Source organism: Oncorhynchus tshawytscha, linkage group LG14 (assembly GCF_018296145.1).
Source record: "Oncorhynchus tshawytscha isolate Ot180627B linkage group LG14, Otsh_v2.0, whole genome shotgun sequence".
NCBI classification, from domain to species: Eukaryota; Metazoa; Chordata; class Actinopteri; order Salmoniformes; family Salmonidae; genus Oncorhynchus; species Oncorhynchus tshawytscha.
In genome coordinates this window covers 48,448,211-48,465,487 of record NC_056442.1, presented here as the reverse complement: position 1 = coordinate 48,465,487, position 17,277 = coordinate 48,448,211, and the positions used below count along the sequence as shown (strand labels likewise).

At 41.7% G+C, this 17,277-nt stretch overlaps 2 protein-coding genes across 2 annotated transcripts in view; one reads left to right on the top strand and one right to left on the bottom strand.

Annotated features, from left to right (window-relative positions):
- Positions 1 to 215: 215 nt before the first annotated feature.
- Positions 216 to 3,081, bottom strand: LOC112267281 (rho-related GTP-binding protein RhoG). The gene is made up of 2 exons (XM_024445538.2): positions 2,929 to 3,081; positions 216 to 1,823 (listed from the first exon to the last, which is right to left on the bottom strand). Exon 2 carries the CDS (start codon positions 1,795 to 1,797, stop codon positions 1,222 to 1,224), a length of 576 nt encoding a protein of 191 aa, XP_024301306.1. The 5' UTR covers positions 1,798 to 1,823; positions 2,929 to 3,081; the 3' UTR covers positions 216 to 1,221.
- Positions 3,082 to 8,085: 5,004 nt separating this feature from the next.
- The window catches only part of LOC112267280 (stromal interaction molecule 1-like), a 57,279-nt gene continuing 48,087 nt past the window's right edge, over positions 8,086 to 17,277 (top strand). The window contains exons 1-2 of the mRNA XM_042297601.1: positions 8,086 to 8,744; positions 9,285 to 9,408. Coding sequence (XP_042153535.1) covers positions 9,297 to 9,408 — 112 coding nt within the window. The 5' untranslated portion in view covers positions 8,086 to 8,744; positions 9,285 to 9,296. The remainder of the gene's footprint in view (positions 8,745 to 9,284; positions 9,409 to 17,277) is intronic.

Genomic DNA, 17,277 nt, shown 5'->3' with positions numbered 1-17,277 from the left:
AATGAGTCCAGTGGCCTGAGGTATGGGAGAGGACAGTGATTGTACAACAAATGAAAATGAATGTTTCACAACTCTGTAACCGCCAGCTGGATCATTTCACTTCCAAATCTCAGGCAAATCAGGAACCTCATCATTGTTTAGCATGCTGGTTTCTATCACATCCCATGACTCCATTGGAGAGGGTTTGGCATTCTTGAGGTATTAATTTAATTGTATGCATTGATCAACACATTTATTTGCTGTTCCTGATGATAAGAATAAAGACATGTCAAAGTAATCTACACTACAGTTTGCACACAATTTCCATCTCTCGTTTACAACCGTACAGATGTAATAATAATAATAATAATATTTTGGTGGGTGCTTATGTTTGAATTGGAAATGTGTTTTTTTGCCTTTCCCAACCCCGAGACACCCTCGAAGAGTGGGGTCATGGCCTTCTCAAAATAGTTACACAACATTAAAACATCTAGAACCCCAACTTAACTAAAATATATAATAAGCTAAGGACTTTCAGAGGGAAGTTACAACCAGGTTCCATTTCTCTCTCCTCTCCTCTCCCGTCTCTCTCCTCTCATCTATCACACACACACGCATGCACGCACACACACACACACATACAAACACACTGACTAATGACCTTCGATAGGAAAATCAGCCTATGCATTTCTTATCAAAAACCTCTCTCTGCATTTCCTCTTTTGTGTCCAGCATACAACACATTCAAACAAAGTTGAATAGCACTAACAAAAAAAACTGATGGTGTTCAGATGCAAACAACAACAACTATTAATTATGGGAGTATGGATATTTAAATTCCTGATATGTTTTAATTATGTCAAAATGTGACAACAATACAAGCACTGATAAATGAGAGAATGTATCTCCTCATCAGAAACTCTCAGGTCTTTTTGGTTAATTGCTATAAAGGAAGAGGGAAAAATAATGGATATACAAAAGTAAGGATTCTCACAGACAGCATTTGACCCAGGCCCTTCTTGCCTACCTAACATTGGCTCAGTTTTGAGGCATCCATCTTGAGCCAATGCCTCTGCCTCAATGATCCCCTTGTCTCAAGGAAGTCTTGATATAGCAGTGTTTGTTATCAGCAGTACAACAAAAACATATTTCACAATAAAATCAACTCCAATGGTTTACACACATTCAATTAATTAATATTGTTCTGTTTGATTTGCATACGTGATAGTATCTCTACTGCCTTTACAATAGCACACAGGGTTTCTTGGTGGCGACAGGTTGTGGGTTGAGAAAGGCTCGCACACCCTCAGCGAACACCTCTTTGATTCCGTCTTGGTTGAGGGCAGAGCATTCAAGGTACTTGATGGCTTGGATCTGCCTGGCCAGGGCGGTGCCCTGCTGTTGGGTGATGGTCATCTGGTTCTGATCCTTTAGCTTCTTCAACACCTCCGGGTCATTACGCAGGTCCTTCTTGGTGCCCACCAGCAGAATGGGCGTATTGGGACAGTGGTGGGTGACCTCTGGGTGCCACTTGTGCTTGACGTTCTCAAAGGAGGGGGGGCTGGCAACAGAGAAGCAGATGACAAACACGTTGGTCTGAGGGTAGGAGAGGGTGCGCAGGCGGTCGTACTCCTCCTGGCCTGCTGTGTCCCACAGGTTGAGGCTAATAGTCCTGCTGTCCACAGTCACCTGGGCGCTGTAGTTGTCAAACACAGTGGGGATGTACTCCTTGGGGAAGGCGTTGGTGGTGTAGGAGATGAGGAGGCAGGTCTTCCCCACTGCACCGTCTCCTACCACCACACACTTGATGCTCTGCATTCTGGCCCCTTCACTGTCTCAGACACCTGGACATGAGAAACACAGGGAGAAATGCACTTTAGGCTACAATGTTCACCAAAAGAGAGACACTGGCTAGGGCCCAACAAATGTAAACTGTTGAAAGTGATGTTTGTGGTTTAAATTGATCTCACACTTTATCGGGTACGAACATCACTCTCACGCCCTCATTTACACAGTACAGTTTGACACTATCTATTTATATCCGTCTTTGTTAATCTACTGGCTTTCATTTCAACTTGAACATTATGTTAATCTGTGGGCCTACTTCATTTATAGTTACAGTACATAAGGCCTGTGTTCCCCATGAATTCAAGTGTGAACACTGAAACTTCAAAATATGGGTGGAGACTGGAGTTTGAAATACATGCAGTAATTGTAATTCATTGTGAGAGAGGAGAGCTGGACTCTTCCCAGAGCTCTCTTAGAATGTTGGAGAAAACATGAATATAGCTAAACCCAGTCTACAGGGACCCGAGCCTGGGAGCACTGAAATGTACTTCTCTACACTGACTGGGGATAGTTCATCAAATCCAATAAACCTTTGTATGCCTATCACCACTGATGCATACCTTTGGCCTATCCACTGAATATCAATGATAGGTGAGTTTCACTCATTTTAGGCCATCAACAAGACCATAGCATTCTGATCGTGTACATTTCTCATTTCATTCACCTAGATTATTAAGAAAAGGGCTATGTGTTAATAGGGCCCAATAGTAACCCTGAAATTAGAAAGAGAGTTCTACATAAATTACAGTAAAGGTTTTTCACCATTATCATCATTTTTAAAGAAAAAGAGACGACTATAGTCAGCAGAGCAAGTTATAACTTTAAATGGGCGAAGTGAAACACAAAATAACTGTCACATATAAATATTGCAATTGTGGATTTGAACATTGCATGTCATATTGTAGGCCTACAGAGTTTTGATATAGAATAGCGCCTACCAACATTATAACGGCAGTTGGCTACCTCGCCTTATGGTGCGTCCCCCAAGTGCTTCCGTAGGATTATGTGTTACAGCCTACATATCTATTATACAGTAGTAGTACATAATTACAACAATTTGACAACAAAAACATGCAAAGGTTAAAAACAAGTCAGACTCACCAAACATACTATCTTTACTGGCAGGTTTTGTATGAACATGTAGCCTTCAATCTGTCTGAGAGCGTCAAAGCAGTCAAGCAAAGTGTTGCTGTAGTGGAGGAAGTGTGTGTGTTCGCTGAAGAGGAAGCCACTCGAGAAATAATGGCACTGTGAGGAAGTGTACTGTCTCCTCACCACGACTATTGTTTTAAATATACGTTGCTGGTAGAATATTAAACAGCATTTTTAAATAAAATTGTTACCCAATGAATTATCTTATTTGACATTCAAATGTACAGGATAGGAATAACCATATCGTTGTTAGGCCCAGTGCAGACAAAATTCAGTGTTTCCTGTGTTTTATATCATATTGCACAACAGATGATGAAACTAACACTGTAGAAGTTGGAAGAAAAGGGATCAGTGTTATTCCTAATTGTTGCTGGTTGAAAATATAATGTACAAAAGAACATCTAATCCTCAGGTTTGCAATGGGCGGGAGTTTTGGCTTGCCTGGTGACATCACCAGGCGGTAAATTGGTTAATAGACCAACAACAAAAAGAGTTCCAAACCTCTCTGACAATAACAGCTAGTTTTCAGTTTTCTTCTCAACACTCAGACCACTCTTAGACAGTCCTAGCAAAATTCTTGCTTGAGAAATATTTTATTGCTAAAAACGCTATTTTGGTCAAATTTAATGGAAAACTATTAAAATATGGTACTTAATTGTTACCCAGAAATGATTTGATATTGATATAAACATGGCTGCAATGGGCCTTTAAACTAAGAATTGATGATTTAGCATTAGTTTATGATACGATCAGATCAAGTTGTATCATACACCTTTATTACAAGAAGTTGGGATTTATCATGATAAGGCCTACATGATAAGGCCTACATGATAAGGCCTATCCCATTGAGGCTCAAATCTGTTCTGATGGGGGGCATCAGTTCCATCAGAAGATGCCCCCCCTCTTTTTCCCCATCAACACATCTCCTCCCCTTTTATTGCTAGTGTTGTGTAGCCCACAGCCTCAAGGTGGCATACTTGAGCTTAGTTGTGTGGGACTGATGAGTCGATGAGCTCCACTGTTCCTTTGTTCTGATAGCCTACATAGATTTAGATAAACACCACCTTATTGTATCTGTCCTTTTGAGAGCACAGGCAGTGCCATTGAGACCATCTCCATTTTGAAGTAGTCAACTTTCTTCTTTAACTACATTGAACAAAAATATAAAACATAAATATAAACCATTTCAAATATTTTACTGAGTTACAGTTCATATAAGGAAATCAGTCCTTTTAAATAAATTCCATAGGCCCTAATCTATGGATTTCACACGACTGGTCACAGATACCTTTAAAATCAGGTGGGAGCGGATCAGAAAACCAGTCAGTATCTGGTGTGACCACCATTTGCCTCATGCAGCACAACACATCTTCTTGATCAGGCTGTTGATTGTGGCCTGTGGAATGTTGTCCCACTCCTCTTCAAGGGCTGTGTGAAGTTGCTGGATATTGGAGGGAACTTGAACACGCTGTCGTATACGTCAATCCAGATCACCCCAAACATGCTCAATGTGTGACTTGTCTAGTGAGTATGGAGATAATAGAAGAACTGGGACATTTTCAGCTACCAGAAATTGTGTACAGATCCTTGCGACATGGGGCCGTGCATTATAATGCTGAAACATGAGGTGATGGCAGCAGATGAATGGCACGACGATGGGCCTCAGGATCTCATCAAGGTATGTCTGTGCATTCAAATTGCCATCGCTAAAATGTTATTGTATTTGTTGTCTGTAGCGTATGTCTGACTATACCATAACCCCATCGCCACCATGGGGCACTCTGTTCACAGCGTTGACATCATCAAACCGCTTGCCCACACAATGCCATATAAGCTGTCTACAATCTGCAAGGTACTGTTGAAACCGAGATTCATCCGTGAAGAATATACTTCTCGAGCTTACCAGTGGCTATTGCAAATTAGCATTTGCCCACTGAGTTAGGTTACAACCCTGAACTGCAGTCAGGTCAAAATCCTGGTGAGGAAGACGAGCACATACTTGAGCTTCCCTGAAACAGTTCCTGACAGTTTGTGCAGAACTTCTTTGGTTGTACAAACCCACAGTTTCATCAGTTGTCCAGGTGGCTGGTATAAGATGATCCCACAGGTGAAGAAGCCGGATGTAAAGGTCCAGAGCTGGCGTGGTTACACGTGGTCTGCGGTTGTGAGGCCAGTTTACAAATTAACAGCCAAATTCTCTAAAACAACGTTAGAGGTGGCTTATGGTAGTGAAATTAACATTTAATTCTCTGGCAACAACTCTGGTGAACATTCCTGCAGTCAGCATGCCAACTGCACGCTCCCTCAAAACTTGAGACATCTGTGGCATTGTGTTGTGTGAAAAAACTGCACATTTTAGAGCGGCCTTTTATTGTCCCCCAGCACAAGGTGCACCAGTGTAATGATCATGCTGTTTAATCTGCTTCTTAATGTGCCACACCTGTCAGGTGGAAGGATTATCTTGTTAAAGGAAAAATGCCCACGAACAGGGGTGTAAATACATTCCTGCACAAAATGATTTTTTTCTTTGTATAGAACATTTCTGGGATCTTTTATTTCAGCTCATGAAACATGGGACCAACACTACATGTTGAGCTTATATTTGTGTTCTTTGTACTTGTATGAGTTAGCAAACAAATTGAATGAGTGCACACTGCCACCTAGAGTGTGTTGTTTGAACAGGTAAAAATCCAAAGTTGGTGATTTACTGCCGCAGTTATGGAATGTTTCCTTAGAGGTATGATTCATTGCCTGATCCTTCCTGGTGACCTGGATGGAATTATGTGATCATTCCTTAACTCATACAAAGTCCCACCCAGTGACTACTTCAAAATGGTGAAAATCCTCAATGGATCTGCCTGTGCTAAAAATGTATTTTGGGTGCTAGAGTTCTCTATCTATCTCTATGCCTCAAAAATCTCAATGAATTTACCTGTGTGTGAAGCCAGAATGAGCAACAGATAGCAACAATAAGGCTGTGACCTACAGTAGGAGATTTCCATAAAAACATGTCCTGCGTTGATATTGCTACAATCGTAGCATACAAATGTTCGGTATTGATTTAGATAAAATATATTTAATTGAACTAGGCAAGTCAGATAAGCACAAATTCTAATTTACAATGACGGGTTAACTGCCTTGTTCAGGGGTAGAAAAACAGATTTTGTTAACCTTGTCAGCTCGGGGACTCGATCAAGCAACCTTTCAGTCACTGGCCCAACGCTCCAACCACTAGGCTATCTAGGTGTGGCATATGGCCAATATACACTGCTCAAAAAAATAAAGGGAACACTTAAACAACACAATGTAACTCCAAGTCAATCACACTTCTGTGAAATCAAACTGTCCACTTAGGAAGCAACACTGATTGACAATAAATGTCACATGCTGTTGTGCAAATGGAATAGACAACAGGTGGAAATTATAGGCAAATTAGCAAGACACCCCCAATAAAGGAGTGGTTCTGCAGGTGGTGACCACAGACCAGTTCTGCTGCAACAACCCAGCAGCAGGACCGCTACCTCCGCCTTTGTTCAAGGAGGAGCAGGAGGAGCACTGCCAGAGCCCTGCAAAATGACCTCCAGCAGGCCACAAATGTGCATGTGTCTGCTCAAACGGTCAGAAACAGACTCTATAAGGGTGGTATGAGGGCCCGACGTCCACAGGTGGGGGTTTTGCTTACAGCCCAACACCGTGCAGGACGTTTGGCGTTTGCCAGAGAACACCAAGATTGGCAAATTCGCCACTGGTGCCCTGTGCTCTTCACAGATGAAAGCAGGTTCACACTGAGCACATGTGACAGACGTGGCAGAGTCTGGAGACGCCGTGGAGAACGTTCTGCTGCCTGCAACATCCTCCAGCATGACCGGTTTGGCGGTGGGTCAGTCATGGTGTGGGGTGGCATTTTTTTGGGAGGCCGCACAGCACTCCATGTGCTCGCCAGAGGTAGCCTGACTGCCATTAGGTACCGAGATGAGATCCTCAGACCCCTTGTGAGACCATATGCTGGTGCGGTTGGCCCTGGGTTCCTCCTAATGCAAGACAATGCTAGACCTCATGTGGCTGGAGTGTGTCAGCAGTTCCTGCAAGAGGAAGGCATTGATGCTATGGACTAGCCCGCCCGTTCCCCAGACCTGAATCCAATTGAGCACATCTGGGACATCATGTCTCGCTCCGTCCACCAACGGCACGTTGCACCACAGACTGTCCAGGAGTTGGCGGATGCTTTAGTCCAGGTCTGGGAGGAGATCCCTCAGGAGACCATCCGTCACCTCATCAGGAGCATGCCCAGGCGTTGTAGGGAGGTCATACAGGCATGTGGAGGACACACACTACTGAGCATCATTTTGGCTTGTTTTAAGGACATTACATCAAAGTTGGATCAGCCTGTAGTGGGGTTTTCCACTTTAATTTTGAGTGTGACTCCAAATTCAGACCTCCATGGGTTGATAAATTTGATTTCCATTGATCATTTTTGTGTGATTTTGTTGTCAGCACATTCAACTATGTAAAGAAAAAAGTATTTGATAAGAATATTTCATTCATTCAGATCTAGGATGTGTTATTTTAGTGTTCCCTTAATTTTTTTGAGCAGTGTTCAAAGGCTAAGGGCTGTTGTTATTACCTACGACGCAACGTGTAGTGCCTGGATACAACCCTTAGCGGTGGTATACTGACCATATATCACAAACCCCCGAGGTGAATTATTGCTTTAATAAACTGGTTACTAACGTAAATAGAGCAGTACAAATAAATGTTTTGTCATACCCTGAATACTGATTGGCTGACAGCCGTGGTATTTCAGACCATATACTACGGGTATGACAAATCATGTATTTTTACTGCAAAAATTAGGTTGGTACCCAGTTCATAATACAAATAAGGCACCTCGGGGGTTTGTGATATCTGGCCAATATACTTCGGTTTAGGGCTGTTCTTAGGAACGACGGGCCTTATTGCTTAAATATATAATAACTGTAACATAATTAGATATCCGGATATATTTTTTATTCAGTAATTCACTTACACCGTTTACAGGGCTGTACAATTATTTTGAAGGATGATTAAAAAAAACTGAACAGGAAGTGATTCGTTAATATTGCTGGATTCACATGGGTGAAGCAACCCAGTCTGAAGAACATTTTTTTTGTGTGTGGGGGAAACCGGCTGTAGCGGACATGTAGCTAGTGCATTACGACCGCTCTGTGTTTGAATCAATCATAAATACTTTTTTCTTACTTGAGTGTATTTTATCCAGTAAATTGACGTAAAAGGACGGGGTTGCTAAGTTGCTCGCGTTCTATCACTGTAGCTAGTTCGTGTGCGATGATTTTTTCGGTTTAGCCATCTTCCTCGCTGCTGACAGTGGTCTGAAGGCTGCTGTTCTGTTGCGGTGGTGAGCTACCCGAAGAAGCGGCCCTGACCATAACGTTAGCTAGCTGGCTTTATCCAAGTGTCTGTTTTTGTCGACCTCCGAGTATCTGTTAGTCGACCACCTCGGCCGTTGCATTGGATTGTCTGCGCATTGCTGGCTGGCCAGCTAGCTACCTACCTAACGTCAGCTGGCTAAACAGAGCGGAAAGTCATCTGTCATACAGATATGACAGCCAACTAGCTAGCTAGCCAGCTAACTTCGCTCTTTATCCATGGAATACAAATGGGTTTCTTTTTGGAGTATGGACCTACGATTGATAGCGTGCCTTTGAGTCTACGGTAACCCACAATAGTTGTAATAAGAAAAGCATCCAATGCAAAAGTATTGAAAGGTAACTAACTAGCTACTATACATTTAATGGCTACCTAGAAAATCATGAAACGACTTACTTGAATATGATAGCTATTCAGGCCGGGCTGTCAAGCTCCCAGCTGTCACTTTTTTAAATTTTTTTATAACGTTGGTTAGCCAGACATGTATTTTAGCTACTGACTGGTAACGTTAGCTATGATTGCTTTTATCCATGTGCAGCTAATATAGGCGTGTAATGTAATATAATTATTTTATTGATGGTGAAATTGTTTGCTAGTATTGTTATGGTTTAGCATTAGCCAACCACTGATTTTTGTGAGAGCCTGTATTATCTGACTGAGCCCTATGTGACTTCCTATACTATGTCTGATGATATTTGGCTTGTAAAGCTCTGATGTGATCTCATTTGATGCTTAAGTCCTTTTAGATTGTAATAATCATGCAGTGTCATTGTTTGAAATCTGAAGTTTGCATAGTAAAATCACTATGCTAGTAGCTAACATTGTAGCTATTAATGCGTGATGTCCCGCTTAACGTTTCCTCTCCATCCTCTTCCTAGCAAACCTCCATTATGGATTTCAGCAAATCGTTGACCTTGTGGATTGCATGCTTATGCCTCCTGAGGGAAAGCTGGACGGTACAAGCCAGCTCAGACCACCATCATATTGATAATGGTGTGTCAGGTATGTAAATATCATTCAGAAAGTTCTGAACGTTATGACACAGATGTCATCATTCGCCCATATGCCAGCATGTGTATATTCATACAATACTCCATACACAATGTGATCAAAACTGGACACATTTGTTGCATTATCAGTGTTCTAGAACTTCCTCTACCATTCCTGTATTTAGGAATGGTGCTGGCTCTAAATGTAGCCATGCTGAGAATAGTTAGGGTATGCAATCTCCATTAAGCTCTGTCCTCGGGTGGTCATGGCACACTGTCAAGTCAGGGAGTCGTGCATCTTCGTAGTGAGTTTGTTTTGTTACCTATTGACAAGTCAGTCAAAACATTTTTCACTCATCTTCACTAGTTTTGCCACAGCATTCAGTGTCAGAACAAAACGGAATATGTGAAAGGATTGTCATAGATTTAGTTTAAACTAAACTACATGGCACTGAGCATTTTTGGGACTTAGCAAAAATGTAAGGAACATCATATAGGTGCCTAAGCCTCATGTCAGCTACAATAGCAGACTAGACCTAGCCTATTCATTGTTAGTTTTCGACTGGATCAGACCCCTAGATTTATGGAAATGTTAGCTGTGTTGATTGCGAATGGACAATTGTGGGAATGTCCTAACGAGTCTCTTCTGGCGTTCCCTTTTTGGTGGGTATGGATCACGCATTGTCATGTCATATTTATACAGCTGACAGCTACTTAAGTGCCTGCCCATCATTTTATCATCACTGTTTATACCCTTGAACAGTGTTGATGTTGAACTTGTGGAATTCATAATTTATCATGTAGTGCCATGCTTCCTGTCTAAGGGGCCCTTAACTAATGTAGGCCTATTCCTGAAACAATTGAGACTTTTAGAAATGAATAACAATATCTCCGAAGACCACTCTCGGCCTGACTTCTGTAAGTAAGTCTATTCTATACCACTTACAGTAATTGTGCCTCTACTTGTAAGGTCTTTGATTTGACATCATGCATTGAGGCCAGACTGTGTAAAGGCTTGGACAGGGGCCCAGTCATGGAGTGATACAACATGTTTGGCTATCACAGTGACCCATCTGCAATAGAGATTGTATTTGGGGTAAAACATTACACGGTTTAGTGTTTTTTTCTGGACCTGTTGGTGGTGAGACATTCATTGAATGTGGCCTAGCTAGCCACATGCATAATGTATAGGTTAGTGTCTGTGCTCAGCAACAGTTTAACTAGCTTGTGGCGTTTGTGTGATGAAGATGCTCGGTGCCTGGAGAGGGTTGACTACTACAGACTACTGCCTACTACAGTAAGCCTGGTTGGGCATCCTGGAGTCAGGATGGGAAACAGTAATTACACCGGCAGTGAAGTGGAATGTTCCAGAGGGCAAGTGCGTGTTCAATCTTCTACAGGCACACATACAGAGAGAGTGTTACATAACTTAAAGCTTTTGAAAAGGTAGTCTAGTATGTAAATACCTGATCACCAGACCCAGAAAGTTTGCAAACCAAATGAAAAAGAGTGTGTGAGTGAGAATAGCAGGTGATAAACATCGTCATTCTTTTCATAATGGCAGTCTTTTCTGAAGAAGCACTGGGCTGGAGTTCTGGAATGTAGACCCACTAGTATTTTCAAATACCCAAAACAACGGCCTAAAAGTAAACATTTTAACCACCACCATCACACACTTGGGTTGTAGACTTAACCCTTATCTAGTAGGCTAGCAGTGTTCAGCACACTGACTTGGGTTGTAGACTTAACCCTTATCTAGTAGGCTAGCAGTGTTCAGCACACTAACTTGGGTTGTAGGCTTAACCTTTTATCTAGTAGGCTAGCAGTGTTCAGCACACTAACTTGGGTTGTAGGCTTAACCTTTATCTAGTAGGCTAGCAGTGTTCAGCACACTGACTTGGGTTGTAGACTTAACCCTTATCTAGTAGGCTAGCAGTGTTCAGCACACTAACTTGGGTTGTAGGCTTAACCTTTATCTAGTAGGCTAGCAGTGTTCAGCACACTGACTTGCGTGGGTTGATTTGGAGCCCCCAGCGAGATTTATGCTTTTAGGTTGCTGACTTTAAATAACAGTTTGACCTGGAATGGATTTGTCAGTCAGTTATCTGGAGCCATATTAGCCAGGAGGCTTTCATTTTGAGCTGCATTGTTATTGTCAAACTGCCACTATAGATGGGGTTTGAGATTTGGTGCCTTCCATTGCAGCTGTACAGCCTAGTTAAGGCAGAGGAAATACTGTTTTTGATCAGAAATGCTCCACCCCACTTTCTGCTGCAGTGCAGTGGCACATTTTTGTGGCACATGCTACTGCCTGTATGCTTGTGCTGAAGAGAAGGCTTTACAATCATCGAATGTTAGCATGTCTTAACAAGCAGCTCCAGAAAACCTGACAGGAAGTCAGTTGATGGATTAGCAGCTTGTTGTAGCCTACTTACACTGTAAAAAATATATATTTTTGTTCTTGTTAGAGTTCCCGAATAGAGTGGGGGGGGGGTTTGACAAAGATGTATGTTTCCTCGTGAACATAAAGGCTTCTTGAAGTCAGGACCAGTTTTACTCAAATAGAGAATTTATTTGAATAAATGGATAAATACAACAGTTAAAATCATATCATCATATAAGTTCAAAAAGGTAAGATTTATGCTCTCCTCTGTCCTTGTTTTCAGCAACTTACACTGCCTCTCTCCCACAAACACATAAACCCTTCTGTTCAACCAACTCAGTTTGGTTGGAGGGGAAACAATCCTGACTCAACACACATTCCTCACATATATAATTACACACTTAACTGTAGCAGACTAAATGTTTGACTGGAAGGACATGAAAAATGACTGAAAAATAGGGTCCTTTAGCAAATTAACATTCACACACAATGGGGAATGTATGAGTCTTTAGGTGAGGAAGTGCCATCATCCTCACAGGGTGTCAGCTGTGATGGTGGTGGTTGTTGATATGCCTGGATATTATAGAATTGATTCCACATTGGCCACCTGTCACAGCTAGGGCTGGGCAATGTGGCCAAAATGTTCAATCACGGTATAAAAAAAAAAAAATTGGACGGTATTTGACTATTTTTAGTTTTGAATAATAAAAGTTGTACATTTGCTTAATGAGTAGTGAGTGATCCTAGTACTTTGAGTAGTGAGTGATCCTAGTGCTTTATGAGTAGCGAGTGAGCCTAGTGCTCTATGAGTAGCGAGTGAGCCTAGTGCTCTATGAGTAGCGAGTGAGCCTAGTGCTCTATGAGTAGCGAGGGAGCCTAGTGCTCTATGAGTAGCGAGGGAGCCTAGTGCTCTATGAGTAGCGAGGAGCCTAGTGCTCTATGAGTAGCGAGGAGCCTAGTGCTCTATGAGTAGCGAGGAGCCTAGTGCTCTATGAGTAGCGAGGAGCCTAGTGCTCTATGAGTAGCGAGGAGCCTAGTGCTCTATGAGTAGCGAGGGAGAGCGAGGAGCCTAGTGCTCTATGAGTAGCGAGGAGCCTAGTGCTCTATGAGTAGCGAGGAGCCTAGTGCTCTATGAGTAGCGAGGAGCCTAGTGCTCTATGAGTAGCGAGGAGCCTAGTGCTCTATGAGTAGCGAGGAGCCTAGTGCTCTATGAGTAGCGAGGGAGCCTAGTGCTCTATGAGTAGCGAGGAGCCTAGTGCTCTATGAGTAGCGCGGGGAGCCTAGTGCTCTATGAGTGAGTGCTCTATGAGCGAGGAGCCTAGTGAGGAGCCTAGTGCTCTATGAGTAGCGAGGGAGCCTAGTGCTCTATGAGTAGCGAGGGAGCCTAGTGCTCTATGAGTAGCGATTTCAATGAGACTTTCTCCATTCTGATTGTTTTATACTGTTCAATTCAACTTCAACCAAAACAAATTTCAGCACTTTTTAAAATAATTTCTACATTTCCTGCACTCAATTGCAATGGTGGAAAAAGTACCCAATTGTCATACTTGAGTAAAAGTAAAGATACATTAATAGAACTTTACTCAAGTTAAAGTCACCCAGTAAAGTACTACTTGAGTAAATAAGTATCAAATGTTTAAGTATCAAAAGTAAAAGTATAAATAATTTCAGATTCCTTATATTAAGCAAAGCAGATGGCACCATTTTCTTGTTATTTTTTAATTTACAGATAGCCAGGGGCATACTCCAACACTCAGACATTATTTACAAACAAAGCATTTGTGTTTAGTGAGTCCTCCAGATCAGAGGCAGTAGATGACCAGGGATGTTATCTTGACAAGTGCGTGAATTGAACTATTTTCCTGTCCAGCTAAGCATTCATGTAACGAGTACTTTTAGGTGTCAGGGAAAATGTATGGAGTTAAAAAGTACAGTATTTTCTTTAGGAATATAGTGAAGTAAAAGTTGTTAAAAATAGTAAAGTACAGATACCTAAAAACTACTTAAGTAAAAATACTTTCAAGTATTACTTAAGTACTTTACACTACTGCTCAATAGAGATCACTGCCACGTAGGCCTGCACGATATGGGCAGTTCATCTAGGACTTATTTTTAACCAAATATTGCGAATTAGAGCAAAACTGTTGGAATCATGGAAATAGAATGACTATTCTAATTCTATAATTAGAATATAATAGTCGGCACTTTGAATACAGTATTGTTTAAAATGCCAGGGAGGAGTTATTGTGACAGGGTAGGAACTAAAGTGTTGGTAAGTGTTTTTTAGGGGACCCTATAAGCTTTGGCTACATTGCATGTTTTCTCTTAGCTACTTCATGTAGCTAACATATTCTTGCTTTGCATATTCCTCTGATTTAGAAGATACTGTTGCAAAAACAACATGCTGATTTAGACCATCACTGGTATCAGGCTGTATTAGCTAGCTAGGTTTGCTCTTACTCAGTGCATTTATTAGCTAGCTAACAATTAGCGTCTCACAAGATTTAGGGCAACTTGATAAGAATAGACAAAGTAGCTGTTTGCTGATGTAAGAAACACAAACTAATAGTGTCATTATAGAACTCTAGTGGATTTATATTAAGACGCAAAGTGAAAACAGCGTTGTTGTCATCAACATTGTTGCATGTGCTGCATTGACCATGCAGACTGAACGCAAGTGTTTCATGGTTGAGGAACATCAAATGCGCTCCTTGAGTGATGGGTCATGGCTAGGTCTGTGTGGAAAGCGGCATGGAGAGAAAGAGGACTCAAGTAGCGAAGTAAACTATAAAAATTGACGTTACACATGGTGTATCACATTTAACAAACCAACATTCAAATGTCGTTCTAGAAGGTAAAGTAAAAACCTGAATCGGTCCCTGCATCAATACCGGTATATCATAAAATACGGTATACCGTCCAGCCCTAGCCACAGCCTCTGTGGCTAGCTTGCTCTAGCTCTTGACAGGTCAGGGTATGGTGACTTTTGTGGCTCCAAAGAAGTTGAATCATTTGTCCCTATGCTGTTGCCTACAGCTAGACTGCTTGATATAATGCAATTCCATATCTTTACTTTTCTGGCCTCATTGCCATTTTCTGTTCAGCACTTGCTACCTTAATTTGCCTATTTCTTTGAAGTCTTTGTCATAAATAAAGCTGCAGTAGGATTCCATGCCAGAGAAGCTCCTGCCTGCCTGCCCTGCCCTGTGCTGTGCTATAAGTTGCACTCTGCATGGGCCAATCGGGAAAGTTACAGGTCTTGCCTAGTGTTGTAATACTACGAGCTACATTGTGCAGCAAATGGAAGAGCAAGCAGGAGGTAAACACACATGGACACTTGCTGTTGTGTGCTTCCTCATGATACATATCATCACACAGGAAGATGCCTGATATCACATTTCTTAGTGTGAAATATGGCGACATCGCACTAATGTAGGCATTGCCCTATTTACATTATTTTTAATTACAATGATGGCCTGGCAAAAGGCCTCCTGCGGGGACATGGACTGAGATAAAAAATATAGGACAAAACACACATCACGACGAGACACCACAACACTACGTAAAGATAGTCCTAAGACGACAACACAGCATGGTAGCAACACCACATGACAACAACATGGCAGCAGCACAATATGGTAGCTGCACAAAACATGGTACAAACATTATTGTGCACAGACAAACCACAAAGGCAAGAAGGTAGAGACAACAATTCATTGTGTGAAGCAGCCACAACTGTCAGTAAGAGTGTCCATGATTGAGTCTATTTCATTTGTGTTTTGGTCAGGTTTCTGGGCAGGATAAGCCACACAGTCGTAAAAGCAAAAATATTTTGCACAGACTCTTCGCTTTGATGCATCTGGTCAGCTCTTCCCCTTTTAGGGACTGTTGGCTATGACTTCTTTCAGCCATTTTGCCTGTATTTTTACCCTGCTGTTTCATTATGAAGACTCCATTCTTTTGACCTGAGATTGTATATTTAACTTTGAACATTGAAGCTTTCTGAAATGACACTTGGCTACACTGCAGATCTCTGTGGCTTAGAGGCAGCCTTGGTTACCCTCCTGCACACAGCCCAGAATGTCTGCAGACTGCAGCTCAGACCAAACTATGTTTTCCTCTGAGTTGACGCAAGGCCTTGTCTGTGATCTGCTGCAGCAGAGGGTTTCTAATCCCCCAGGAGAGAGGGGAAGACTGCAGGCCAGGCAGACACACAGCATAATATACAGCCTAGCCAGATGGTTTCCTGACTATGACTACAGCCAGAGGTACTCCCGGCATGTGACACCATTCATACAACTATTTTTTTCCAAACAACTGAATTGGAATGGCTGCATAGCTGGAATTCTTGAGGTGAAAGTAAGAAGTGTGTTCACTAAGTATAGACCTCTATGTACGTGCTATTATGCTGACGTGTAATAATGTATGCTAAGACAGGCGGGTCGTTCCACGAATAGAGTACATTTTGGGTAGCGTAACTTGGTAAAATAAAAAGATATAAAGGTCTGTCATAAAGAGCACACTTTATAAAGATGTTTAATAGAGGTCGACCGATTCATTGGAACGGCTGATTTCAAGTTTTCATAACAATCGGTAATCGGCATTTTTGGACACCGATCGTGGCCGACCTGTTATGTGAGCGCAGCAAGGAGCCAAGGTAAGGTGCTAGCTGGCATTAAACGTATCTTATAAAAAACAATCAATCTTAATATAATCACTAGTTAACTTCACATGGTTAATGATATTACTAGTTTATCTAGCTTGTCCTGCTTTGCATATAATTGATGCCGTACCTGTTAATTTATCATTGAATCACAGCCTACTTCGCCAAACGGGTGATTTAACAAGTGCATTCATGAAAAAAGCACTGTCGTTGCACCAATGTGTACCTAACCATAAACATCAACGCCTTTCTTAAAGTCAATACACAAGTATATATTTTTAAACCTCATATTTAGTTAATATTGCCTGCTAACATTAATTTCTTTTAACTAGGGAAATTGTGTCACTTCTCTTGCGTTCATTGCACGCAGAGTCAGGGTATATGCAACAGTTTGGGCTGCCTGGCTCGTTGCGAACTAATTTGCCAGAATTTTACGTAATTATGACATAACATTGAAGGTTGTGCAATGTAACAGGAATATTTAGATTTATGGATGCCACCTGTTAGATAAAATATGGAACGGTTCCGTATTTCACTGAAACTAACCTTTTTTTTTTAAATGATAGTTTCTGGATTTGACCATATTAATGACCTGTGGCTCGTATTTCTGTGTGTTATTATGTTAAGTCTGATTTGATATTTGATAGACTGCCCTAACTGAGCGGTGGTAGGCAGCAGCAGGCTCATAAGCAATATTTCAAACAGCACTTTCGTGTGTTTGACAGCAGCTCTTAGCTGTGCTTCAAGCATTGAACTGTTTATGACTTCAAGCCTATCAACTTCTGAGATCAGGCTGGTGTAACCGATGTGAAATGGCTAGCTAGTTAGCAGGGTGC

Excerpts from the sequence above, each read along its gene's own strand:
- LOC112267281 (XM_024445538.2), bottom strand. The coding sequence starts at position 1,797 with ATGCAGAGCATCAAGTGTGTGGTGGTAGGAGACGGTGCAGTGGGGAAG.